Source organism: Aspergillus puulaauensis, chromosome 1 (genome assembly GCF_016861865.1).
Source record: "Aspergillus puulaauensis MK2 DNA, chromosome 1, nearly complete sequence".
Lineage (NCBI taxonomy): Eukaryota > Fungi > Ascomycota > Eurotiomycetes > Eurotiales > Aspergillaceae > Aspergillus > Aspergillus puulaauensis.
In genome coordinates, this window is record NC_054857.1 from 3,075,539 (window position 1) to 3,101,733 (window position 26,195).

General features: G+C 52.2%; 9 protein-coding genes and 1 non-coding gene across 10 annotated transcripts; 2 read left to right on the top strand and 8 right to left on the bottom strand.

Moving 5' to 3' along the window:
- Positions 1-149: 149 nt before the first annotated feature.
- Positions 150-3,035, bottom strand: APUU_11218A (uncharacterized protein; the record flags this gene model as incomplete). The annotated part of the gene is made up of 2 exons (XM_041695857.1): positions 150-2,294; positions 2,457-3,035. The coding sequence occupies 2 exons, from the start codon at positions 3,033-3,035 to the stop codon at positions 150-152; spliced, it is 2,724 nt and encodes a 907-aa protein (XP_041550584.1).
- Positions 3,036-7,663: 4,628 nt separating this feature from the next.
- On the top strand, positions 7,664-10,461 carry exgO (exo-beta-1,3-glucanase Exg0; the record flags this gene model as incomplete). The annotated part of the gene is made up of 2 exons (XM_041695868.1): positions 7,664-7,868; positions 7,916-10,461. 2 exons carry the CDS (start codon positions 7,664-7,666, stop codon positions 10,459-10,461), a joined length of 2,751 nt encoding a protein of 916 aa, XP_041550585.1.
- Positions 10,462-11,045: 584 nt separating this feature from the next.
- Positions 11,046-11,117, bottom strand: APUU_t10009A. Its single transcript has one exon. It is a non-coding gene; the product is annotated as a tRNA-Arg (tRNA).
- A 318-nt stretch (positions 11,118-11,435) lies between these two features.
- APUU_11220A (lytic polysaccharide monooxygenase) lies at positions 11,436-12,287 on the bottom strand (the record flags this gene model as incomplete). The annotated part of the gene is made up of 1 exon (XM_041695880.1): positions 11,436-12,287. One exon carries the CDS (start codon positions 12,285-12,287, stop codon positions 11,436-11,438), a length of 852 nt encoding a protein of 283 aa, XP_041550586.1.
- Positions 12,288-13,343: 1,056 nt separating this feature from the next.
- On the bottom strand, positions 13,344-14,920 carry APUU_11221A (VHS and GAT domain-containing protein; the record flags this gene model as incomplete). The annotated part of the gene is made up of 5 exons (XM_041695891.1): positions 13,344-14,144; positions 14,202-14,588; positions 14,646-14,684; positions 14,757-14,821; positions 14,875-14,920. The coding sequence occupies 5 exons, from the start codon at positions 14,918-14,920 to the stop codon at positions 13,344-13,346; spliced, it is 1,338 nt and encodes a 445-aa protein (XP_041550587.1).
- A 1,031-nt stretch (positions 14,921-15,951) lies between these two features.
- Positions 15,952-17,118, bottom strand: rpl17 (60S ribosomal uL22 domain-containing protein; the record flags this gene model as incomplete). The annotated part of the gene is made up of 4 exons (XM_041695902.1): positions 15,952-16,104; positions 16,160-16,347; positions 16,492-16,705; positions 16,990-17,118. 4 exons carry the CDS (start codon positions 17,116-17,118, stop codon positions 15,952-15,954), a joined length of 684 nt encoding a protein of 227 aa, XP_041550588.1.
- Positions 17,119-17,295: 177 nt separating this feature from the next.
- APUU_11223A (D-mandelate dehydrogenase-like dehydrogenase) lies at positions 17,296-18,598 on the bottom strand (the record flags this gene model as incomplete). The annotated part of the gene is made up of 7 exons (XM_041695913.1): positions 17,296-17,502; positions 17,550-17,831; positions 17,887-17,969; positions 18,022-18,138; positions 18,196-18,310; positions 18,359-18,457; positions 18,518-18,598. The coding sequence occupies 7 exons, from the start codon at positions 18,596-18,598 to the stop codon at positions 17,296-17,298; spliced, it is 984 nt and encodes a 327-aa protein (XP_041550589.1).
- Positions 18,599-19,173: 575 nt separating this feature from the next.
- On the top strand, positions 19,174-20,411 carry APUU_11224S (NAD(P)-dependent alcohol dehydrogenase; the record flags this gene model as incomplete). The annotated part of the gene is made up of 2 exons (XM_041695924.1): positions 19,174-19,224; positions 19,278-20,411. The coding sequence occupies 2 exons, from the start codon at positions 19,174-19,176 to the stop codon at positions 20,409-20,411; spliced, it is 1,185 nt and encodes a 394-aa protein (XP_041550590.1).
- A 489-nt stretch (positions 20,412-20,900) lies between these two features.
- On the bottom strand, positions 20,901-21,922 carry APUU_11225A (SDR family NAD(P)-dependent oxidoreductase; the record flags this gene model as incomplete). Its single annotated transcript, XM_041695935.1, has 3 exons — positions 20,901-21,172; positions 21,234-21,658; positions 21,717-21,922. 3 exons carry the CDS (start codon positions 21,920-21,922, stop codon positions 20,901-20,903), a joined length of 903 nt encoding a protein of 300 aa, XP_041550591.1.
- A 78-nt stretch (positions 21,923-22,000) lies between these two features.
- On the bottom strand, positions 22,001-24,378 carry APUU_11226A (uncharacterized protein; the record flags this gene model as incomplete). The annotated part of the gene is made up of 4 exons (XM_041695946.1): positions 22,001-22,441; positions 22,488-22,807; positions 22,860-24,175; positions 24,236-24,378. 4 exons carry the CDS (start codon positions 24,376-24,378, stop codon positions 22,001-22,003), a joined length of 2,220 nt encoding a protein of 739 aa, XP_041550592.1.
- Between the last annotated feature and the right edge of the window lie 1,817 nt (positions 24,379-26,195).

A 26,195-nucleotide genomic window follows, 5' to 3' on the forward strand; every position in this document is an offset into this window, starting at 1 on the left:
TTCTGTACTATTACAGAGGAACCATAGAGGATGACGATGATGATAAATAGAAACGTAATTAAAGGTGTATGGTAGAAGCAACATTGACAGTACAACCTCCCCTCGGTTAACATTGTACTCATTCAATTGCAGGTCGGTCCCAGGGAACTTCATCTCTTGCCCTTTCTTTGGGTGGGAACCTGTTTGAGGATATCGTCGAAGCTCATGTTGGGATTGAACGTGCTGATAGGCCTCGCTGGAGGGTCAACGGGGGCAACACCGGCTGGCAATGGCAATGCTTCCAGCCCAGGGTTGATCGAGTGCCGATGTTCCGCTCGAGCTCGTAGAGCTGGAGAATTCATTCGAGGGATTGCAGGGGGTGGCGGTGCAAGGTTACCACCACCGGGTGAGAGCAATGGCGTTGGAGGAGTTTGATGGCCCGGAATCGGATGTTGCAGGTGCGGCGGGTGTTCTGAGGATGATCCTGTAGACGACTGGTGGGCTGGATACGGGGATGAAATCGAGGACTCGTTGTCATATGGATCGTCAACCGTTGGTGGCCCCAAAATAGCATCCTTCTCGGCCCATTGCTCCGCCGCTTGCCAGCAATGACTGCGTCGGTACACTCCTTCCACACCATTGATGACCACATCCGAGGGTAAGCTGACGAGACCATTGCCACCAGCAACGCCAAACCAGCTACGGGCAACCTTGCCGTCATTTTGCACCCAAGGCGCTCCCCCTCGGGGAGCAATGCAAAGATAATACTCCGTGTCGTCGGTAAAGTGGATACCTTGCACATCAACCACGACCAACGGTAGCGCTTGGATAACGCAGTAAATGAGGATCCACTGACCACACCGGAGATCGATTAAGTCGTTGACGGACTTTCCGTGGCCAGAGCGACGCTCAAACTGCATAAACGCCTCAACAAATGGGGTGGGTTTCAAGCTCTCGCGCGTATAGGATCCCATGAGTACGGCATTGACGTCCGAGTCCTTCAGCTTCTTGGTATTCTGCTTTGCTTCCTTCTTGGCGTCTATCGGTTTTCGCAAGAGAGGCTGCAGTGACGGGTATTGAGGAATATCGAAAGGAATGGGCGGCTGCACTGGTGGCGTACTTCGATCATACTCACTTAGCACGATTCTCATAGCACGATTCGTGAGGTCCATCGTATCGGCCGACTCGTCAACTTCCGGTGCCATGTCCAGTGTTCGGGTGGTAAGCGACGTCCGATCAACCAGCATATCGTACACGTTGCACATGTCCTCGTACATCTCCTTAGCAACTTGGCGGTTCAGGCCACTCTCTTCGAATTGATTCTTCCTAGAAGGCTTGGGAGGCCACGAGCCATATCTCTGGCGGTAGTAGTTAAGCAGGAACCGACGGAACTCCATAAACGATGCCTTCCATGCCTTGAAACGCACAACCTTACTCTCAACCGTTGACTGCGAATTTGCGATACCAGAGAAAACGGAAGGAAAGTCAAAGTCGTTAAGCTTGGTCTGCAAGACCTTCAGACGACCATCCAAGTCAATGAATCCACGCTCGAGGCGCTTCTGGGTGACTGCGCTGATCAGCCCAAATTTAGGACTTCTCAGCTGCTTCAGTTCATCCAGCTTCCCTACACCATGCACAAACCCTTCCAGATATAGAGGATAAAATCGGAGGCGCTCTCCCAAGATAACAGCTTCGATGGTCTTTTCACGGCTCTTGCGAACATCCGCCAGGCAAAGCTCATCACAATAGTTGCTAAAGCTAGAAGTAGCAATTTCACCAAAGTTGGATCCGTCAAGGTTGGTGAATTCGAAGCGGGCTAGTAATGTAGCGATATCCATGAAGATCGTAAACAGTGACGATGATCGAGGAGTCGCGATCAAGGACTGGCCTAGGAGGAAGGCAAAGAGGTTACGGAAGAGAAGGAGTGTTTCCAGGTCTTCTTGAGAGATGGCTGTGCTGTCACTGGAAACGTCGCTGTTGAGTGGAATCGGTAGGTAAAGATGAAGCTCTTGGGCCTCGTCCTGGATGTCGTCCTCGAACGACATGCGCCTGCTACCGGCGCTGTCATTGTCATTGTCGTTCCAGTTGTGAGAGGTAAGAGGTGAAGTAGGACCGTTGAGAGGGTTTAGTGATAGACTTCGGGTCTGACGCTCAAGGCTACCGGGAGATCGAGGATCGGAGCCACGTGCGAGAAAGTTTAGCGACGATGAATCGGCGAACGCAGTGGAATGGATCTTAAAGGATGCTGGTCGGCCGGTGTTTTGCGGGAACAAATATACGTATGTATCGCCCGTCTCGTTCCATAATTCCGAAATCTATATCATCCGCTGTCTTAGTTTCGGTTGCGCCGAGGGTTTCTTTTTTTCTTTTTCTCTTTTTTTTTTTTTTTTTTTGCCGTTTCTTTGGGCATAACGCAGGGCATATATCGCTTCCGGCCGCTTGGACCATGGAAATACGACTGGAATAAGCTTACGTACCTGTTCTCCGCGGCCCAGGGGGCCCAGATCATACAAGATCTTATGTTCTAATCCAGCAATCCAAGCACTCGGCAGTTGCGGCTGGGGAGGCCTCACATCTACTGAGCTAGCGCGCGCCCGTCCTGGCATCCAACTGCGTCTCTTCGATGAGGGCGTTCCGGGCCGTGAATCGGGGCCTCCGGGGATAGCCAAACCACCGGAGCTGGACGGCCTATTACTGCTACTCAATCTCCGGCCTCTGCTTTGAGGTCTACCATCGGGCGAGTTAGATGCATTGTCGGCCAGATCCTGGTTAACCGCTAGAAGGGAGGGAGGAGGCGGCAGCGGAGCGTCTAAATCGAAGCCGTCCATTGGGCCAGGTGATACTGGATGTGAGAAGTTTGGAACAACGGGCGCAGAGGATAGGCGAGCTGGCCTTGAACTACTTCGGCGTCGCCGGTCCTGGGGTATCTGGTCGGGAGACGGTCTTGGGAGACTAGGCGAGCGCGGAGATGAAGGACTTGTGGTGGCATCTTTATTTGAGCTCAAGGAGAAGAGTGAGGAGATGCGTTTGGCCGATTTGACAGGAGCGGACAACATCTTGGGGTCGCTAACGGTCGGAGAGAAAGAAGAGAAGAGTTAGCCCAGGCTAGACGACAACTGCAAGAGTCGCGGGTAAACAAGGGGAGTAGAAGGGCTGCAAAGGAGAGCACATTGGCGGCGACAAGGAATGAGAAGTAAAGGAAGGAGGGAAGGAGTGCGAACAGGCGGGTGAAAGATGAGCGTGAGAGGGCGCGCGGGAGGGAGGAAAGAATGACACCAACCATGCACGAAGGCTGACAATAATGCAAAAGTAGCCCGAAAGCGTCTGACCACGAACTATTCTTGGCTCCCGAGGGCTCTGTAAGTTCCTTTTCCTCCTACTGGACGTATGAAGTTCGTCGACGATACCCGACGGAGACTGTGGAATGGATCTGCAGGAGGGAGCGGGGAGAGGAATGGAAGGCAGGAGCGAGAGAGAGGCAAAGTCAAGCAATGAGGGTGCTGGGCATTCGGTGGGAAAAGGGAACCCGACAACAATGCTGGATTAAGGAGGCAGGCCAGGAGAGAAAGAAGAAGCTGTACAAGTTTGGTAGAGTGGGAGGGTGGAGGAGGAGAGAAAGAAACTGGATCGATGATAAATATTGAAGATTGGAACAGGAACCAATCAATTCCCCAATTTTCATTCACGGGATGCTGCAATACCAGATGGTATTCTCTAGTCCGTTTCTGGCCTAGGACTCGCTGGCTTTGCGGGCAGCGGCGGTTTTTTAATCGGGTGGTTTCCGAGTATTCGGTATTTTCAATGACTAGCCGCGAAATTTAACAAGGACATACATGTTATACAATTCTTTCGCTGTGCCTAATATGCATTCTCAACCCATCCTTAGTGACATTATGGGTAGCATAATCCTCCATAAACCTCTTTTATATTATCCCAGTACCTATGTCAAATCCTACTCCCCCCTTAACGCTCACAAAGGTGGCCGCCATATACCTTTTTTCTGAGAGATATTTATAGATTTTAATTGACGGAGTCCCGCGGATCAACCAATATCGTTGACGCTTCCTATTTCCGAGTTCGAGAGGCCCAAGTGCCAACATGACTTTTTCGCAATACGAGGCTGGCAAGGCGAAAAAAAAAAAAAAAAAAGGTCGAGAGGAGAAAAACTCACTCGATAGTAATCCACATAAGCACATAGCCACGCTTGCAGCCTCGCAGTCTTGAGCGACTTTCCGCCGCCTTCCAAACTGGTGGAGCGATCAGGGGCCAAAATGCCAGCACACCGACCATCGCCGTTGGCCATCACGTCATAGTTATATGAAAGTATCTCCTGAGTGGAAGACTCGAAGGAATCCTGTTCTCGCCTTATAAGATGTTCTCCAACTTCGAGTCGCACAGACAGCAGGTGGTGGCAAGGTGCAACTTGCAACTTCAGCAGAGAACCAAAATTGGAACCCACGCAAGGCATAAATAGCTACGTATAGGAGGACGTACATATCCACGCTAAGCAGGTCCCGCTAATATATGCAGAACGAACGGGCGTGCCTACATACGTAAGAAGAGGCCCATTTTGTAGGCACTGCCATTTCGAGCAGCAGCCCAGGCCAGAGTGAGAAATACCAAGTTACCAAGGTTCCCATCTCGGGCCCTCCAATAGTCGTCCATTGGAACAAGGATTCTGACATGTAAGATGGCGTTGGAACTTGGCGAGAGGCTGAGTGGCAGTCCACTTTGCCAGCCGAATTCGGAGTTATGATTTCCCGTCTCCTTGAACAACAGACGGGGACAATCGGATGGTCGAGGTGGGCAACAACAATGGGAATATCGGTTCGTATAACCATTGCCGATGCGACCCTGGAACCAGAGTTTATCAGATCTAAATCTAATCAAGCACGCCATTGCAATCTCGCAACTAAATATGAAATCGCTGCTCGATAGGGCTAAACCCAGTCCGGCGCCGATTAAATGGTTCCGTTGATAGAGCCGTTACAATAAATATATAGCTGTACTCCTGATCGGCCGGAGAATATCCAACCACATAACCCTAGCCAACCCAATCCAAACTAAAGCCATTGGCATGGATAACACTGCCGGCATGAATAGTAAAAATAATGGAGTAGTCGATCTCTTGCGGGTGGCGTAACCTCCACCGACAAGCGCGTTGTCGGGCGCCTTTGCCGCGGTGATAGCCAGCCCCAGACAACGCAAGTACATCGGAACACTGCCCACTGACAGGCTCCATACTACCGAGCAGTCGACTCAGTTACGATTAACCGCACCTGCATTAGGGTTCAAGGCCAACGGTATGCTTGCATGATGGATAACTTATACGGACAGTAATCCGTGATTGAAGGAGCAAATCATCCGGGGTATCATACAATCGCGCTCCATACTACTTCGCCTTCTCACAAACGGCGGTGTCTTATTCTGACTGTGACGGTCCTGTATGGCTAGTTTGATCGTTTGATGGCATGGTCATAACATATTTCTACGGTTTCCTACGATGTGAGACTGGCGCAAGGAAACAATTGCCATCCCAGATCTAGTATGTAGACACTAGACGACGGGGTAACATCGTGAGCAACGGGGGTTTCAGCAGCGTCGGTCTGATGAGACAGACTAAGGAAGCTCGCCTACGGCTCTCTCAGTCGCACCGTGCACGAAACCACAAGGCCGACCAGCTCGTCTGTCATCCTACCCCCGCATCGCAATACATACTATCGCATGATTGCGGCCACCCAAGACCACCTACCCCCATTGCAGGGTGCTACTTTATCAAGGTTGCATTGCCGGGCCCATTATGCACGGGTGACCTAGCGCGACAATGGTCGCACTGCAGATCCAGGAGCACCCGGACCCCGTGAAGGTGGCACCAGGAGATCTGTTTCGAGGTTCGAGTCTGGCGTAACCAGGCAGCAGGCCGCAAGAGCGATGTGCCTGTGCTTTGGGTGGGAACCAGAGGAGAAAGTTTGTGGAGTGTGCGTCGGAATGGTGGTGCAATTCAGCAGATGATGGAGATAAGGAGCGATGACCTGACACCGAACCAGGGATTGAGGGAGGGGGAACCGTGGATGACTGAGCGGAAGAGCAAAAAATGGACGCCCAGAGATCAACCCTGTAAACTAGATTTTAGCTAGGGATAAACTCAGGCGAAGGAGCAAATAATCAATGACCATTTCCGAACAGGGTGACAATGAATAAACACATGGGGGAGTGCGACGCGGGTGACACGCACGGCTGACCGATCGACAGCGCTGGAATTTGACGGGCGTCTCTTGCCTCTTTCGCAGTGTTAGATAGCAGGGTGAACGGAGTACGTATCCGTACTCTGCACGCCTTGGCCCTTGAGCCGTCGGGATGGATGAGGTTGATTGATTTTGGGGTCTGGTCTGGAATTCAGGACGGAGACTCATTCCAGTGAGCGCGTCGGCGCCACATACCCTGCAAAAGCCAAAAACTGACATGCGAGGGCGCAACACAAGACGAGAGTGGCGCGGAGCAGAAAGGCGATTTCCGGGCCAGACGGCCACCAGCGAATGGTTTCTACTAGCGGATGAAGAGAGTCATGCTAAGGAACTAGTGGTTTCATGAAGGAAGAAAAGGCTCTTGACAAGGAGGATCGGATCTGATGGCTCCCACTTGGAGCGGGTACCCAAAGCTTGGCTGGAGGATGGATTAAAAATAAACTGTACCATCCATCGACTCGATTGACTCGATTTCGAGTTCAACAGTCGAGACTCGGGTCCTCACTTGCCGGCTTGCGTAGAGTAACAGTTCGGATCATATCTCGGCTGCACAGAGTGGTGCTGTGCGTCAACATACCTGGTCGGAGGACCAAGATAACTGCCGGGCATACAGGAATGTCTATGGATAATAAGCAGTCCCCAGCTCAGCCATACCGCCGCGGACTCGACGTGAAGAATCGATCAACAAGAACGTTGTCGCGGCCACCCAGGGTATGTTGATCCTTTTCCTGAGTGCTATATAGCATCGCAACCCAGGCCCTCCTCAGTTGCAGGCTTGTGCGTCCCGTCTACCCTGAATTTTGCCCGTGTTCCAGTCGTTCCTTGTCGAGTCGCTCGCTTGCAACCGCTCTCCAGCGCTTTAATAAAGATCAGGGTGAATCGGGCTCCAATCACCCCGTTGGCGACTCTTCATCCGTTTCATCCCTGAATCGACTGTTTCAGCATCGGCGGGATTACAGTTGTTCGGTCTCCTGATTGGTCATTAGCCGAACACCGGCCTCCTGATTGGCGGCAGATCCTGTATTTTCGTTACATCGGTCTAATACGAAGGTACAACTGAACACTTCAAGAACAATCCATCCTCTCCTGTCTATTCTCTCAATTCTCATTCCCATTCTCCCGTTCTCTCCTTCTCTTCAAGCGCCGGCCCGTCTTGTGTTGCATTTTTTGGCTCTTTTGCCATTCATTCATTCATTTATCTGCCCCACGCTCCCTATTGTCGGGCCATTGTCTGTCTTTATTGACTTTTTGGGTTGTTTACCTCCAGTCTTGACTGACCGCGTCGTGTGACGGTCTGCTCTTTCGTTCTGCATATTTTCGCCCGTTATATCGTCATCCGTCGGTTTAACTCGACGGTCGTTTCGTATATCATCCATCGACTCGCTGCTGGACAGTGAGAACTCGGTCGTCTTAACGGTGACTTCGAAACTACAGCAATCATGCGTCTCACCAGCATCTTTTTACTCTTAACCGGGTCCGCTTGGGTTGGAGCCAGTCCTGTCGCTTCAAACGACAACGGTTTAATCGCCAGACAGTCCAGTTCCGACTACTGGATTGACAATGTCAAACACCAAGGCGCCGTAGCTTTTGGGAACACTGGCGACTACCAAGTATACCGAAATGTGAAGGAGTTCGGCGCTGTTGGTATGTAGCTCCACATTGTTGTCAGGTGTATTTTCTAACGGGTCTAGGTGATGGCACGACGGACGACACTGCTGCCATCAACAAGGCTATCGCTTCGGGGTCTCGCTGCGGTAAGGGCTGCGACTCGTCTACCACCAAGCCAGCCGTGGTCTACTTCCCTCCTGGTACCTACTTGGTCTCCAAGCCCGTCGTCCAATATTACTACACTCAGATGATTGGTGATGCTATCAGCCTCCCTGTTCTCAAGGCCTCCGCAGATTTCACCGGTATGGCTGTCGTCGATGCCGACCCATATGAGGACGACGGCTCCAACTGGTACACCAACCAGAACAACTTCTTCCGCGCAATTCGCAACTTTGTCGTTGATCTCACTGCTATGCCTCAAGGATCCGGTGCCGGTATCCACTGGCAAGTGGGCCAGGCTACTAGCTTGCAGAACATCCGCTTCGAGATGGTCAAGGGTGGCGGCGAAGCCAACAAGCAGCAGGGTATCTTCATGGACAACGGCTCTGGAGGTTTCATGACCGACATGACCTTCAACGGTGGAAACTATGGTATGTTTGCTGGTAACCAGCAGTTCACCAGCCGCAACTTGACATTTAACGACTGTAACACCGGTGTCTACATGAACTGGAACTGGGCCTGGACCTTCAAGTCCATTACCTTCAACAAGTGCGAGCTCGGTCTGAACATGTCGAACTCTCCTTCCAACCAGACTGTTGGTTCCGTTTTGCTACTCGACTCTGACTTTGTCGACACTCCCACCGGTGTTGCCACTGCCTGGAATAAAGAAAGCATCCCTGTTGGTGCTGGTACTCTGGTCCTGGACAATGTGGACTTCAGCGGCTCTAAGATCGGTGTTGCATCTGTCGACGGCAGCGAAATTGTTGCAGGTGGTAAGGTTGTGGAGAACTGGGTTCAGGGCAGTGTCTACCGGCCAGGACAGAGTGCTAGCAAGAGATCCATCCAGGCGCAGGCCCAGCCTGCAGAGGAAGAAGAGGTGGTGACAGAGACCATCATTGAAACCGTCTACGAATGCGGCTCTACTACTGTTGCGGCGCCTCCTGCGACGAGCACGGAATCGCGCACGGACAACGTGGAGACTACTGGTGCACCTCTTCCAGTGCCCTCGGGTGGCCAGGGCGGCTCGCAGACCGAGGCTGGTGCTTCTACTGCTGTCACTACTGAACCCGCCGCTCCAGCAACCACCGGGGATAGCACTGCGGCCGGCACCTCTGAAGTCGTTCCCTCTGGCACTACTGAATCAACCCCAGCATCATCTGGATCTAGTCATGGATCTAACGATTCCAGCGGCTCCAGCGGCAGCAGCGGCAACTCAGGCCAGTGCGCAGCCAAGGAAGTCACCAAGACTCGTGTTCAGACTGCAGTCCCAATCAACAAGCCCAAGGCGCTCCTCAACAGCGACAGCGGCAAGGTCTTTGAACGCTCCAAGCCTCTGTACGAAGGTTACGCCGCTTCGTCATTTGTCAGCGTCAAGTCCGCTGGCGCCAAGGGTGATGGCAAGACTGATGACACCGCTGCTATCCAAAAGATCTTCGACAGCGCCACCAAGGACCAGGTCGTTTTCTTCGACCACGGTGCCTACGTCCTCACTGACACCGTCAAGGTCCCCAAGAACATCAAGATCGTTGGTGAAGTCTGGCCCGTCCTCATGGCCAACGGCGAAAAGTTCTCCGACGAGAAGAACCCCATTCCTCTCCTTCAGGTCGGCAAAGCTGGCGACACTGGCGCCGTGGAAATCAGCGACATCACCCTTGTGACCAAGGGCCCCGCCCCTGGCGCCATTCTGATGGAGTGGAACATTGCTGAGGAGACCCCTGGCTCCGTTGGAATGTGGGATGTCCACTTCCGTGTCGGTGGCTCCGCAGGCACTGAGCTTCAATCCGACAAGTGCTCCAAGACACCCAAGACCGATACTACCCCTAACAAGGAATGTATTGGTTCCTTCATGCTTCTCCACGTCACTGAGAAGTCTACCGCATACCTCGAGAACGTTTGGTCCTGGACTGCCGACCACGAGCTCGACATCGATGACCACAACCAGATCAACATCTACAACGGCCGCGGAATCCTCGTCGAATCCAAGGGGCCCGTCTGGATGTACGGTACCGCCGCCGAGCACAACCAGCTCTACAACTACCAGGTCAACAATGCCGAGAACATATTCATGGGTCTGATCCAGACCGAAACTCCTTACTTCCAGGCCAACCCCGATGCCCTCGTACCCTTCACCCCTCAAGAATCATGGAATGACCCCGACTTCTCCACCTGCACCACCGAAGCCTGCAAGAAGGCCTGGGGTCTGCGCGTGACCAACTCCTCCAACGTCTACGTCTACGGCGCCGGCCTGTACAGTTTCTTCGAGAACTACGGCCAGACATGTCTCGACGGCTCGTGCCAGGAGAACATGGTCCAGGTTGACTGCTCGGACGTGCACATCTTTGGCCTCAGCACCATCGCCTCGACGAACATGATCGCCTCGTCCGATGGCAAGAGTCTAGTCCCGCAAGAGGGCAACGAGAGCACATACTGCTCGACGATTGCGTTGTTCGAGCAGTCATCACAGGCATGAGTTACGTTGGGAATACCCAAAACGAATTTATTTTCTTGACCTTTAACATTCTGTGTTTTCTTCATATATACATAGTTGGTTTGGAATACTGTGGGTATACTTGGACTGAGTATTCGGACTGGACTTTGTTGATACCTTCTTATTTTAACTATATTGCTTCTCTACTTCGGCTCTGGCTGCTTGGTAATAAAATTAATTTCGTAATTCCAGTTGATCACTGTATATTTCCCCATATTATGTCCGCCACAATCCCTCATAACGGAAGGTCTACATGTTTTCTGACCTGAGCTCGCACAACAACCCCAGCCGTCTTCCCAGACCCAGCGTATACTTCGACCACCTATGTACTACAGCAACATTCCCAATGGCGTGCACAGCCAAGAAACCCATTACAGCGGACCAAAGCTCCCATTGGCCATGAATTACTTACAGCCCCACATAGCGCCAAAACTCTTCCACGGACTCGCCCCACTCTGATTCCTGCTCTATCAAAACCGCCTTAAAAAATCGAAAATTTTGATAACTCCACACACACTCACACGGTTAACCAGCCAGATCACCGGAACCAAGCAAAAAGAGAATACTGACCGACGCAGGGATCGAACCTGCAATCTCTTGATTCGTAGTCAAGCGCCTTGCCATTGGGCCAGCCGGCCTTCTTTGCTGAAAAAACATAGTGGTATTTTGCCTCTTCAAGAAATGTTAGTGGGTTGGAGTAGGATGCTCGCAAGAACTTAGGTACATTGTAGAGGTACTCTACGCTAATAGCAAGAACTTATAATAATCAAAGATAAAGATATTACAGGATAGATAACCAAGTCACTTCTCTAGTCTAGCTAGCTAGAAAGCATAGTAGTTTACACACACGACACGACAACACGCAGGCAGCGATAACATCTAACACCACCACCACTACAACCAGGTTCACCCCCTTTCAACAGACGAACTAGTCAGCCAGAAGGCAAGACCCGCATTTACTCGCGCGAGGTAACAGCCTTGAAGATGCTGGAGAGCCAGTTCACCTGCTCATCCGAGGAACCGGCCGTGGGGACAGCGGTCGCCTGAGCGGTTCCGGTGGCGGTCTCGGCGGGACGAGTAGCGGTGCTCAGGGTTGTAGGGACGTCGGAGACCTCCTTGTTAACGGCGGACTGGGTCTGAGCGGGAGCTGAGGTGGTAGAGGCACCAGAGCCAGAAGAGCTGCTGCTGCTGCTTCCGCTGCCGCTAGATCCGCTACCACTGCCACTGCCACCGACAGTAAAGTCGACGCAAGACTCGTAGGTCTGGTCGATGCTCTCAGCGAACCAGTACCACTGGAGCACACAGGCACCGGCCTCAGAGCACTTGCTGTCAAGGTTCTCAGGGATGGTGACGCTGAAGTTGGTGTCGTCCTCGGTAATACCAGTCTCGGTCGAAGCGTAGTTCTTAGCCCAGCTCTTGAGCGGCTCGCCAATAACCGAGTTCGACGAGGTGTCGACAACCGAGACGTTGGCGACACCGGTGTGCGGGGCGATGATGTCGACGACGAAGTCGATGGTCTGACCGGCGCTGTATTGCTGGACGTTCTCCTTGTTGTCATCGAACTGGTAGCCCTTGCACAGCCAGATGTGGCAGGCCTCCTCGTCGTAGTCTTCCTGGCCGGCGCCGATTTGGAGCTCGCCCTGGACGTTACCGGCGCGGTCAGATTTCTGGTTGTTGTAGATTTGTTCACCGCAGGCAGAAGACATGGCGGTGCCAGGCAAACGGGGCTTGGGGGTGGTGATGTAGCCATGGGCGTTGGCGAGGGAGATCAGGCCGGCGGCGGCCAGGATGGAGGTTGCTTGCTTCATTTTGATGGTGGTAGATGGGGTTCTAAGTGAAAGATGGATAGATAGATAGAGAGCGATGGGACGGTATAGACCAGTATACCGATAGTATAGTTGAGTAAAGAATGCGACGGTCACAGACCGATGTTAGAAGAGAATGGACGGGAAAGAAAGTCAAGTCAAGATAAGTAAGCCTGCGTGCGTGAAGAGAGAACCAAAAAAAGAAGAACCCTCGAGGAGCAGCGAACTGCTCTGGATCTATATAGTCCGGGTCCCGGCTCCTGCCCCTGCCAGACTGCCGCTGCCAGGCCTCCCCTGCACCCACGCCTCACTGACACTGACAGACGGCATGAAACACAACTCAGACCCGAAGAGGAGACTATGCATCCTTCCAATCCACATCACAATCAGGGGGTGGTCATCGTGTGACGGGAACGGCATCAGGATTCCGAGGTGGAGGCTCTCAAGCCTCTCATAGCAACAACGCTGAAGGAACACCCAAGTCGGGATGAACCGAAGCGCTCTATAGTTTCACCTTAATTAGACTCAGTAATAGCCGGTGGATCTAGATCTTGGCCAGGTAGAGGGAGGTCCTGGAGGTGGTCCAGGGGCGCTTCGGGGTTTCAGCTTCATTGGCATGCGGGCCGAGTGCGATCCTACCAGCCCCGACCCCGTCAGCGTCGGCCAATTTATATGGTACGGCTTAATCAAGTTGCTATCAACTTTCATCTGTTACGAGTCAGACTCAATAAATAAGGTGATAGGGCTTCGGCAGGATTGTGGCTTACCTGCTTTTCCGACTGTGTTGACGTCCTGAAGATGTCCACAGCTGCCCACAGCTGGTTCCACCCTGGCGCTCATCTCGATCCTGAAATCTGAATCAGATACATATTGATTCGCCTCTCTTAGAGACTGGCTTAACAAACGAAATGAAGAAGCGGTCAAAAGAAAGCAAGCGAAATTGTATCTTGGGGGGGGGGAGAAAATTTCATTCATACTCCGCAAAGAGGTATCAAGGTATAATTACAAAAACAAGGAAAGATAATCCAACAACAAAAACAACGATAAAAAACGCTTCCGCTAAATGTGCTGCTGGTGCTGTTGGGCCGGCTGCTGGGCCCCATTCCATCGGTTTCGCTCGTCCGCCCGATCAATATCACTCTCTTCGGAGTGTGCCGGCATGGTTGGAGGGATACTGTAGTTGTCTGCAAACGGGTTTTGCACCTGGTAATCCTCCGACCGATATTCATACCGACCGGTTGGTGCAGGCGCCCCCGTAGTACCACTAATCGATGAGATATCCGTCACCTCGGTCCTCGCAGTAGATGGCTGGTGGGTAAGCTCAGGAGACACTGGCGATATCGGCTCAAACTGGGGAGGCGTTCGAGACCGCTCTGGCACGGGAGGCGGAGGAACAGGGCGTGCGTTTGCATTCGGGTATTGATTGTCTGAGTCCGACGGCGACTGCGCAGCCGACTCAGTTGGCGGCGTTTGTTGACCGAGTGCTTTTCGCGCCTGCAGCATAGCGCGCTGGTGCTTGGAGAGCGCCACGGACAGTTCGTCGTTCGTCTCAATCAGCGTCAGCAGAGTATCCTCATCGGGAGGAGGATTTGTCGCATGGATATAGTTCTGCACAGCGCGGGATGCTCTTCGACACCGACCGGAGAATTCCTGGATGAGGTCGTTGGAGAGCATCTCGGCCGGTGGCGTCGATTGGACGAACTGCGTTAGCAGCTTCGCCGAAGTCTTCGCCTCGGAAACACGAGAAACAAGCTCGGCGGGCTGCGGCAAGCTATCGGTACGTTCGGGGATAACCACGTTATTATTAGTATCCGAGTTCTGGCGCGAAGGGGTCCGTCGCCAAGTGCTTGATCGATTACCCTGGACGAGTGTTAACCTTGTCGTTTACCAATTGAAAAGCGGTCCGACCACACACACCTTTGAGTTATTGTAAGCTTTGTTCATCTTAAGCTTCTCCTTCTGCCACATCTCTACAAGCAGTTTGAGATCCTCATCCCACTGGCGCTGCGATTCCATAGCATCGAGAGTCTCGCGGACAAACTGCTGCACACCCATATCCTTCTCTGTACGAAGGAGTTCCTTGATCGTCGCAGTAAACTTAGCATCCAAGTTCCGCGTAAAGGTATGACCAGGGTTATCAATCAGGATGCGAATCAGCATCACCGCATTGTACTGAATATTGGCGGCCGTCGAGTTCGGCGACGACAGCAGTTTCCGGAGGAGATGGGCGGCTTCGCGCGCGGCATTGGGGCTGGACTCGGCACTCTCGACGATACCAGGCAGATGGACGAACTCTTCTCCTTGCTGGAGTTTATTCTTATTAGCGGGCGCATGGGACCAGGTTTAAGGGGCAAGACGTACCGGCTGGTTTGGACCTTGACCCTCCTGGCAAAAAGCATTCTGCTCGTAATCAACGCGATCAGCACATCATTCCCCCGCACATGATTCATTATTCATCGGATCACCACGAACCACTTCTCTGAGGACAATGCTCTCCGGCGAGTCTTCGGCGTATGTAGGGGCGTCGCCCGAGGGGCCTATTTTGAGAACTCAGCAGGGGTTCGGAAGGGTGAAACAGGGACTAGCTCACCGGCGCCCGGACGCTGCTTGTTGATGGTGCTGAGGAAACGCTTCATGGTGTGGTGTCGCTGTCACCCAAGGATATATAGGTGTATGAATTGATGGAATAGAGATATGGAGGGAGTCGGGTGAGGGGGAAATAAATCAAGGGAGGAAAGAGAGAAGAATAAGAGGCTGAGCTAGCAGCTAGTCGTCGCAGGCATCTGGGGACTTTTTAGCCTCACGGACTCAGTCTAAGCGCTGAGCTGCAAAGGCAGAAACAACGGCGGGCGATCGCAGGCAACTCAACCACAAGTGGCAGTGACGCGCAGCACTCCGTCACACCCAGTCAGTGGCCACCCATGATAGAAGGCGATGATTAGGTAGAAGAGCGGGAGAATGGTGATGCCTGGGAGAAAGATGGAGGTCTGGACGACTTCCCCACCACCGCCACACAAGCAAACGTGCAACGCTGCCGCTTGAAACACGTATGCAACCACCAGCCCGTCGTCGAAACAGCGACTTAAATCGCCAGCTGCTGATGAATCACGGCAGTTATTCGACGCCTGGCATTAAGCTCAAGAGGAAAGAGTATGCGGTCTGCAGCACCGCCACCCTTGGCTCTCTAGTATACTGGATGACCAATACCAGCCCAATGTAGCCCACACGACCTTAACAAAGACGTAATTCTTGGGGTTGCATACGTAGTACATTCCACTCGGATTCTATGCAAGCGGCTTACGGGGTGCAGAGGCCTGAGCCTCTAGGATCTCTTCTCGATTTGGAAAGATAAAAAAAGGGCCATACTTAGCCTTTATTGGTGCTCTAGGAGAAAGAGATCATTGGTGGTAGTTGGCTGTATTGTGCCGAATCCAGGTAAAAACAGTTATACAAGGTCCGCCATGCAGTGTTAAAATTAGACTGATTTCCGTCGCTCAGCCTGTAGATCCTGTGGATCGAATAGCTTTTCAGAGGAATATTCTTTTGTTTGAAAGAATCTTTTGTATTTTCTTCCGTGACCAGGTATTTGTTCCGTACAACAGAAAAACTCCGGCTATCCCATTCAAATTCTGACCACTTTATTCACTCCTCCCGACACCCAGTCCGCTTACGCCTCAGTGATGGCACGGCGGATCTGAGTACCACGCTGCCGAGAGCTGAGGTGGGCCTTGCGCTCAACAGCGGAAGCCTTCTGGACTTCCTCCTCACCCTCGGTAAGGATGAGCTCGATGTGGCAGGGGTTGGTCATGTAGGGGTTGATCTGGATTCTGTTAGTCCTTTCTTCCCTAATAATGAAGGAATTCGTTGGAACATACACGACCGTGAGCACGGTAGGTACGTCTGCGGCCCTTGGGAGCCTGGTTGACCTGGATGTGCTTGACGACAAGGTTGCCGGTGTCGAGACCCTTGGTGTCGGCGTTGGCCTCGGCGTTCTTGAGGAGGTCGACGAGGAACTCAGCCGACTTGATGGGCCAGCGGCCACGAGCGACACCCCACTGCTTAGCTGGAATCCGGTCAGCATCATTCTTGCACCGGTTGCCAATATTCCGCCCAAAATCTGCCATATTCACTCCGAGTCTCGCCCCAATTCATCCACTAACCACCTCTTGCCGGATATCGTAGGAACTAGGGGGGTAAGGCAACTCACTCTGGGCGTTGCGGCCAGTGCTGCTAGCGAATCGTCGGAAGGGAACAACCTCGGCCTTGTTCTTGACGTTGTCGAGGAAGGTAAGAGCGCGCTGCAGCTTCATGCCGTTGATGGCCTGGGCGGTCTCGCGGGTGTTCTTGAAGCTGACACGCAGGTAAGAGCCCCGGGCGCGGGCGCTCTTAGCGGCCGGAATATCCTGAGCAGCGTAACGGACCTGATCGAAGAAAAAAACCCAAAATCAGCAATCCAGTCCAGAAGCCAAATTTCCTGATTCCAAAACACAATTTTTTTTTTCTTTCTTTCATGAACGGGTCACGGGTCGAGGAAATGGTAACGATGGCAGTCGAAAATCCGAGATACAAGGGCCGCACAGGCAAACAGCAAGATGTTGAATTGCCATAATAACGCAAGCCATTCCGGTCCTTTTCGACGAGTGTAATCCTCCATGAAAGCAATTCCTCCTCGTGTTTCTCAACGCAGTATTCAAAAGGTACTCACCATTTTGATGTGGTTGCCGGGGTGGTCCTCGATGTCGGGAGAGAAGATTGTCGCTTTTTGGTCGGTCGGCCGTCGAACTTTGGAGATCGCGAGAGTCGCTCGTTGTGGTGCGGATTTCGCTCTTGGCATCCAGTGCCCTAAGCGAGCCCTAACTAGCTGTTTTGAGTCACCGCCCGGGAACCCGGCAGTATCCCCTCATCACTTGGCACTTTCGGACTAGGAGGCTACAGTTTCAAGCAGCGAGGAATAATATTTAACAGTTCAAAAGGAATCAATTCAAGTCTATTGCTATAATATGCGATTATCTTATTTCTTCTGCTCCGGAACTTGCGTGATCAGCTCGCCCTTTTCTACCGCCGATCGCAAGTTATCCAACACCAAAATCTCCATCTCCTTCTGCGTCTCATAAGTCATCGTGCCAATGTGCGGGAGGAGCATTACTCGAGGGTTGTTGAGCAGGCCGAGCTCTACAATCGGCTCCTTCTCATATACATCGAGACCAGCAGACGTGACCTACTAACTTAGCCAATGCCCTAAAGACGAGGAAACGGCGGACTTACCTTGCCAGACTCCAACGCGGCGACCAACGCCTTCTCATCAATCAGCGCACCTCGAGCGGTGTTCACGATCACAATACCATTCTTCATCTTCTGGAACTCCTTCTCGGCAATGATATGGCGGGTAGACGCATTGAGGGCCAGGTTCAGACTCAGCACGTCGGAAGTAGCCAGCAGATCGTCAAACGAGACGTATTTAGCACCGTTCTCGAGCTCAGGGCTTAGTCGTGACCGGTTGTGATACTGGATCGTCATTCCGAAGGCTCGGGCACGGCTTGCCATTTCCTATACGAATTACATGTTAGTGGTAAAATAGTCACGGCGGAGCGGGTTGACTCACGCGACCAATGCCTCCCATGCCCAGGATTCCAAGCACCTTGCCCTTGGGGTCATGGCCGAGCGTTGTCTGGCCCTGCCAGTTGCCTGTGGCTGTTAGTATATCATTTAGTTTGTAGAGGCGACTGGATGTTCGTACCCTCTCGAATCGCAGTCAACGGCACGTAAGCCTGTCGCAGAGCTCCGATCATGAGGAAGATGCCGACATCTGCGGTTGCATCGTTGACGGCGACTGGAGTACTGGAGACGGAGATGCCTATCATAGCCCGTTAACTTTTTCTGTCAAATTCCACCAGTTAATGGCGACACGCACCCTTCTCTGAGCAAGCGGGGATATCGATATTGTCGTACCCGGCTCCATTGTGGCAGATATATTTCAGCGACTTAGGCAGGAGCGAAATCACTTCTTTATCAAAAGGACCAGTGAACTGCAGTCATCAGCACAATGCGCGAAAACACAGCCAAATCTGAACTACCTTTGTAGAAGCGTTGGATCGGTAGAGCGCCACCAGATCGTCGTATTTTCCGTCCTTGAGGTTGCGGATAAAGTCCTCCCTAGTCCCGGAGGGGAATTCCTACATCCGGAAAGCGCATTAGAACGCTGCGCTGCATATCCGGGGACTCAATTGTTTTACCTTGAGCGTCAGAATGGACGAGAGACCCTCCCATTCCTTTCTGGCGTGGGTGATCTCGCCGATGAGCAGAGCAGCAGGCATGATGATGTCAATCGCGGGGTTGAAGCGCGCAAGAGCTGGATAGGTAGTCTGGGGGGTGCAAAGAGAGGGACGGGAAATAAAAACGGGAGAAGGAGAAGAAAAAAGAGACGATAGGAGAGGTGTCCGATGAATTAATAGTAAGAAGAATCCCCGGTATACGCGGCGACGGCCGGTTATGGACGGCGAGGAGCTCCTCCGCGTGGGGTTTGAATCTCCAGTATACGTCGGACTTCGGGGCCATTTGCGATCGGCCCCTCGCCACACATATTAGCCAGTAATTAGCCTGTGTTAATTATTGGGCCGGGTCAATTTATTCTACTAGAGTCACTGACTTTACCGTCACCTAGACCCGTGCCCTGGCTGCAGTGGACATGGTCAGTGTCGGCTATTGAACGCCGGATCAATACCCGACGCGGAGCAAATCCGTCGCAGTCAACCCCACGCGGCGCCGGGAAAATGTCCGCCTCACTCAGATACTTAATCGAATGCTCAAATCCCAGGCCGGTTTTTGATTCTTGAGCATCTGTCCTACTCCTGTTAGAATTATTCGAGCTTCTCAAAGTACAGCTCTCACAATGGCCTCCTGTCAAGCCCTCGTCCTCCACGGCGCCAAAGACCTCCGCCTGGTACTCCCCCACTCTCACATCTGTATACAAACACAGAGATCTAACACCACCAGGAATCCAAACCAGTCGCCACCCCCAATGGCGCTGAAGTGCAAGTCGCCGTTCGAGCAACCGGTCTCTGCGGCTCAGACTTGCACTACTACAACCACGGCCGCAATGGCGACTTCGTAGTGCGCGAGCCCTACTGCCTGGGCCACGAGTCCTCCGGTGTCGTCACAGCCGTTGGGCCCAACGTACAAAGCCTCAAAGTCGGCGACCGCGTCGCCCTCGAAGTCGGGCTACCCTGCCGCAAATGCCCTCTCTGCCTCTCCAACCGCTACAACCTCTGCCCAGAGATGCGCTTCCGCTCCTCTGCAAAGATCTACCCCCATCTCGATGGCACCCTCATGGAACTCACCACCCACCCTGAAGACATGTGCCACAAGCTCCCCGAGTCCGTTTCTTTCGCCGGCGGCGCCCTCCTTGAACCCCTCGCGGTCTGCCTCCACGCCATCCGCCGCTCAAACCCACCTCCCAAATCCTCCCTCCCACCAAACTACAACAGCACAGCCCTAATCTTCGGCGCCGGCGCAATCGGCCTCCTCCTCGCCGCCGCCCTCAGCGCCCAAGACGCCTTCGCCCACATCGTCGTCGCAGACATCGACGCCTCCCGCCTAAAGATCGCCTCCGGCCTCTCCCTGCCTAACCTCTCCACCTTCCTCATCCCCAAACCCGCCAACCCTCCCCCGCGCGACGCACCACACGCAGACCAAACCGCCTTCGCCCTCTCAACCGCACAATCCACCGCCGCCTCCCTCAAGGCCTCCATCCAATCCATCGACCCGTCCGCCCTCGGCTTCACCCGCGTCTACGACTGCACCGGCGTCCCTGCCTGCGTGCAAGCCGGGATCTTCGCCGCCTCGCCCGGCGCCGTCCTCGTGCAAATCGGCATGGGCAACCCCGTGCAGACGGTGCCTGTTGGCGCGGCCGCGCTGCGCGAGGTCGATATCATCGGAGTCTTCCGGTACGATGGGCATGCGTACCCGGCGGCCATTGAGCTGATGGCTAGTGGGAAAATGGATGTTGTTGAGAAGAAGGTTGTGACGCATAAGGTTGCGCTGGCGGATGGGAAGAGGGCGTTTGAGTTGGCGGGCGCTGGTGTTGATGAGGCTGGCGAGCCGGTTGTTAAGGTTGTTATTGAGAGTTAGATGGCCTTATTCATGACTGTGTCTGATGTTGTGAATTTTTGTCCCTCTATATTTTCTTGGTTAGATGGTGGAGTGTGGATGTTTGTATACCCGTGTTGTACTGTGGGAGGTGTGGGTTGGATGCATGGATGGTGTGTAAAAATTTTAGAAATTGTGTATGAATGTTTATGTTACGAATTAGATTGATAATTAGAGCATATGACTGGTGTTTGTGTATCAGAAAGATTTAGTATTCAAGGTGCTTGAGGCCCAAATATATATTTTGTCTTACTCGCCAATAAGTCTGCATAATGAGATTTTATGGGCACCACCCGAGTTAGAATTCAATTACTGCTTCGGCCCTGAAATGCTGCCTATGGCAGGGGAGTCTGGTTATATACACAGCACGATTTCTGATGATTTACAATGAAGTACGATATGCCTAAGGTATATTTGTAGCAAATATATTGTTTTCCCATAATAACTCTTCGCCTATTACAATACAAGCGACTACTTCAAGCCCCCAGCCAGCAACAAACTCTGCCCTGTCATGTACCCCGTCGTAGCTAGCATGGTTACAACATTAGCAACCTCTTCGGGGACACCCAGCCGACCAAGAGGAATGCCTGCTGCAACCTCAGGGATCGCTTGTGCATTGGGGATCATCCCCGTGTCCCCGATCATAGCCGGTGCAACGTCGTTAACACTAATGTTGAACTCTGCTAAGCGGGTTGAGAGATTCTTCATCATGCCTGTCATGCCGCCTTTGGATGAGGCGTAGTCTTCAAGGAATAGGGTTAGCTTCTGAAGTGAGATGGATGGTTAAAGTGACAGGGGACATACGGCATCCATTAATACCACCACCATACCCCGCGATCGAAGACATAAAAATAATCCGGCCCCAGCGCTGATTCCTCATATGTTCAACGACGCCCTTAGCTAAGATGAATGACGCCCGGAGGTTGACGTTAATTGTGTAATCGAATTCCTCGAGCGTGATGTCCCATATCTGCGGGACACGCTTGCCATACCCGGCATTTGATACAAGGATATCTGGGCGCTGACCATGTTCCTTGTCGATTTGCAAGAACATATCCTGGATTTGTTCTGCGGATCCGACATCGACTTGGTGGGTGGAGATCCGGAGGTCCGGGGAGGCTGCCTTGAGTTCTTCGGTTAAGGTGTTTATTGCGGTAAGGTTGCTGGAGTATGTTAATGCAAGATGAACTCCTTTCTCTGCGAACTGGCGCGCACAGGCTGCCCCGATTCTAGATTGGGTGTTAGTTTTAGTTCCATCGTTGAAGGTTGTGAGAGAGGCTGCCCTACCCTCCGGAGGCCCCGGTGATGAGGGCCAGTCGGCCGCGGATTTCATTCAGTTGCGCCATTATTACCGGTAATGGACACCAAAATGCACTTTGTGAATTGGGGTAGAACGATGTTTTGACTCCAGTGCAAAGATATATGGGTCCGTCCTTTGTAGATGAGGGGATCGGATTTCCCCTCGGATCGGAGTAACTCCTGATGCCCCGCATCACAGTGTGGGGGTACAGCTTACTTTACCAAATCTGAGGACAAAAAATACATGTTCTTTTTGACTCCAGTTTTGTCAGCTAGAACAGAAGAGTATTGGTCATATCGCCCGACCACATTGGGGTCTGCCATGCTCGATCAGAGCCTGTGTATAAACCAGTGCTTTGGAAAGCATCCAGCGACAACGCACCGGGATCTCCAGAGACGTAGTCTCCTACGGCTTCGAGATCTAGCCAGGAGAAATCATTTGCAGGGCTGAAATGCACATAGCCGTCCTGGTCGGGCATGCAGTTCGAGATAGGGTTAGTGTTTTGCATTATGACATCATTGCCTTGTTGAGTGCCTGCTGGCGAGGCTGGGGCAGTCGGTTTAGGCCGCCATAGAAGTTCGAGAAGTCGAGAATAACGCGCTCCAATGTCGTCTGGTCCAGCACTGGCTCGATTCAGTACTTCTGTCGTTCGACTGACGAGATCGCGGACGCTCATTTCCTCTGCAGGCGGCATGACGCCGAACGACCGTGCCTAGATTGTTAGTTTTGGGCGAAAATTGAGATAGATTATAGCTTACCTTGTATAGGAAGACTGCTGCATAAATTCCATACAGGTAGAACCTAAGGGGCATAAAGTGAAGATGTTTCTCAGGATCCGCAGTCTCCACGAGAATTGTCAAATAGGCTTTGGCGGCATCTAACGATTCGATGATAAACCGAGCATCCTGCATTGAAGCCACGTTATCAAAGGTTGCCCGCAAATGCTCTCGTTGAGATTGACCGTCATTTTTCTGTTTTGATAAGGACTGAGAAATTGCGGCCTGAAAGGCAAACGCATTGGTGTAAAGCCTCAAATACTCGTATGACAGCTCCAGGGTAGTCCGCATGGGCGTAGAGCCTATATAGTAGGTTAGCACGAAACACGTACAAAAATTGACTGGCATGCGTACATTTCAAAGAGCCCCAACGTGACTTCCACCGTAAAATCGCGAGCCGGAAATCATCCACGTATTTCACGTAATCTCCCATCAGCATCATCTGGCTGCTTGTTCGCATTCCAGAGTAGAGAAGGTCGTGGACATTTCCGTAGAGCTGAGTGAGATCCAGGGTTGCCTGGAATATTTGCGCGTAATCCTCGTCACCGTCTTTAATAGGTTGAAGTGATGGGAAATCCTGGCTGACAAGTCCAGTCATTGGACCTGGGCCTCGCGACCAGAACGCACGACCAATCCTCACAGAAATAAGTCGGTCCGAGATATAGCAGCTGGTCCATGCCAATCGCCTGCGCTCCTCTGCTTCTGTGTCCCCGGAGGCATCCCCACGGAATGAAGTTCTGTCGAGTCCAAGAAAATAGCCGGAGCGTAGCGCAAGTCCAACATGCATCCAAGCGGCTCTGTCCTCCTCACCGCGCCCTACACGCTCGATTTTTGGTCTTAGACCCTGCGGTTCCCATTCAGCGAGTAAAAGCAACGCTTCCACAGCCTCCACATCACAATCTGCCCCGGCTGCAATGCCGGATATCAATTCGTGCATGTATTTGGAGCAGTACTCGTGAATCTCCGGCCGCTCGACCAAGTCTTTTGATGCGATCGTGAGAACCGCCGTGAGGAGATGTTTCTCATCGTTGGCAAAAGCGTCCAAGGTTGTCCGAGAGAAATACTTTCGTGGTACTAGAGGAAGATATGGATGGAAATGTTCAGCGTAGCGAGCAACAAGCTGCCAGACAGTTCCCGGATCAAGAGACCGCGACTGCACCAGTCTGTAGGTCTTGATTCCGGTCTTTGTTTGGAAGCCTGTTACATCGCCATTCTGGAGTGCGCTGTATACTGAATATCCGCCCGTGCCGGTGCGCACAGAGTCCGTGGTTGCGGGACTGGGCCCCTCGGTCCCTCGTTTCGCAATGTCGGTCAAACATTGCCACGCATCAGATGGGTTTCGAGGTACCGAGCCGATAGATGCCGCATCTTCATCATCAACCGATACCGACGTCGCTGTCGCTACCGCTTGGGCGGGAGGATTAGTGGGTACGAAAACTACCGGGCCCGGGTATGAGCTGGCGGCCTGTTGAATGGTTTCTGACTCTGTCGGGCTGGCCGACTCCAAGTCTGGTTTCTTCTGGGTCGGTTGTTTCGTATCTGGAGTGAAGTTTTTGATTTTATTTTTGCGAATGCGACGACCTCCTCGATTCGAACCGCCGAGAACACAGTCTCGACGATCTCGAATACATCGCTGGCATGGCGGTACACCAGGGCTACCGCTTGCATCTCTAAACGGGGATTTAGTTAAGAGGGCGCAAAATCATCCATATAGAAATCGGGTAACGTACAAGTCACACTTAGATTTGCGCTGTCGACAATGTAGGCACGCCCTCGAGACACGCTTCATGAGATGATCTGGACGGCCCTTTGCCTTTGATATTGGAGCTCCCTCCACCGGTGGAGATAGCTCGTCCTGCTCCGTGATATCCATTGCTAGGTAAGAAACAAACCGACTCTAGTGTTGGAGTTGTCGGTATACCATTTTTGGAGACGATAGGTATGCTAGAGACAAAATAAGGATAGCAGCCAATTTTCCGACCGGATTAGAAATGTTGGGAAAGGCGAAAGGATAATTCAAAAAAAAAAATATGAAGAAGGCGATCGATTCTCGTGGCGCTGGACAGCGGATCACCTCCGCATAATCTCTTTTCACCCCAAGGCGTCTCTCCACACGAGAATGGTCTAACTCTTTCCGCACGAAGGTGGCGGTGGTAACCTTGGAAGTTCAATGGCCAATCTAACGTGTGGCACGAGGGTGTGGGAGTGACAGCTTCTGGCTCTGCTGTTGTTGCAGATGGTTGTGGAATGAAGCGTTTTGCAGAGCTGGAGGGAGGCTGTATTACGAGCTCCGTACGTACCGATGGTAAGCATCTCTTCAGTGCACATGGCACAAGAAATCAGCTTCTGAACATACTTTGAATGGGTTCAAGATTAACAACTACATATGAGAAGAAATTGTATGGCTCTACGTCCATATCCTGCAAGAAGTGCCGAATTAGAGATTGTCGCTTTCTCATAAAGTGCGCAGGGCATAGCGCCGCAGCTGATGCAAGGCAAGTCAATCCAGCAGTGTCGATCAAAGGCATTAGGTCCTTCAGTCTTTCTCCAAGGAAGCTGGAACTCAATCCAAAATATCCGATGCGTTACCCCACACAAAGGTATATTAACTGCATGGATCCCCGGACTCAGATGCGACTCTTCCACATGGTCTTCATAGATGCGTATGGTAACTGCGTGTCTGAAAACCCTCATTACGGTAATCATACCAGGCACGTGTCTCCAAGTCCCATCAATTGCCGAGTGCGGGGATGTCGGCTTTTGTCGGCTATTGAATTAGCTTTCCCTGGTTTAAACTCTTCCTCAACCAATTGATTAGAGCATCTTTACAAATATTAACCCCTTCATGGTTCACGGATCAGTCAAGTTCATACCAATTGTCGATTTGCCGGGTCTTTTCTTACCCCGGGCTGTTGGAATAGAGTTCAAGCTGACCGGCTGTCAAATGAAGTCCTAAACCCAGAATCAACAGCCAGCAACCCCAGCAGTGGTGGCCAGGCCACCTGGATGGCATATGTCTACCATCACTGAACAGTTGTATTTACACTGGACATCAGATATCTCGATCGCGCGCCAGATATATAACTTCGATGTCGCGCATGCAACAAACTTACGAGATGCACCGTTTGATGTGACCTGCCACGAGGCGAAGAAATCAGGTTACCACCATGCCTACCTGAAACTTCCAGGATGCATAGCTGCTTCAAGGAACAAACCAGCTGATCCCAGAAACCGGATCGAAGCCTGAGTGAACCATACGATGCTGCTTTGTCAAACTCAATGACGACTGAGGCCCTCGGTGATCGTCAAAACTAAACGAATTTTCAATTACCCTCGAAAGGAGAAACCCCAAGGGTCCTGTTCATTCCTCCGCTTTATTTCCGTCATCTGCCCGTCGATCGCTTAGGAATCGAATGAGAGCTTTCTCGGTCCGACAGAAAGAGATAAGGGTTTTTATCCTGACGATGGATTTGCGGGGTACTTGTGGTCTTCAAAGGGTAGGATGCCAACTTGGTAAGCGGAGATTGGGATGATCCAGATTTGGGCCGTGCGATCATGCCAGCCAAGCTTGGACTGGTTGTCGGTTGATCACTGATCAGGCAATCTTGGGAGTTCGATTCGACCCCTGGCCCCCAAAAATCCTTGGGCATGGTAGGTAGAAAAAGAGAACTCAAACATGCAAGGCTGAGG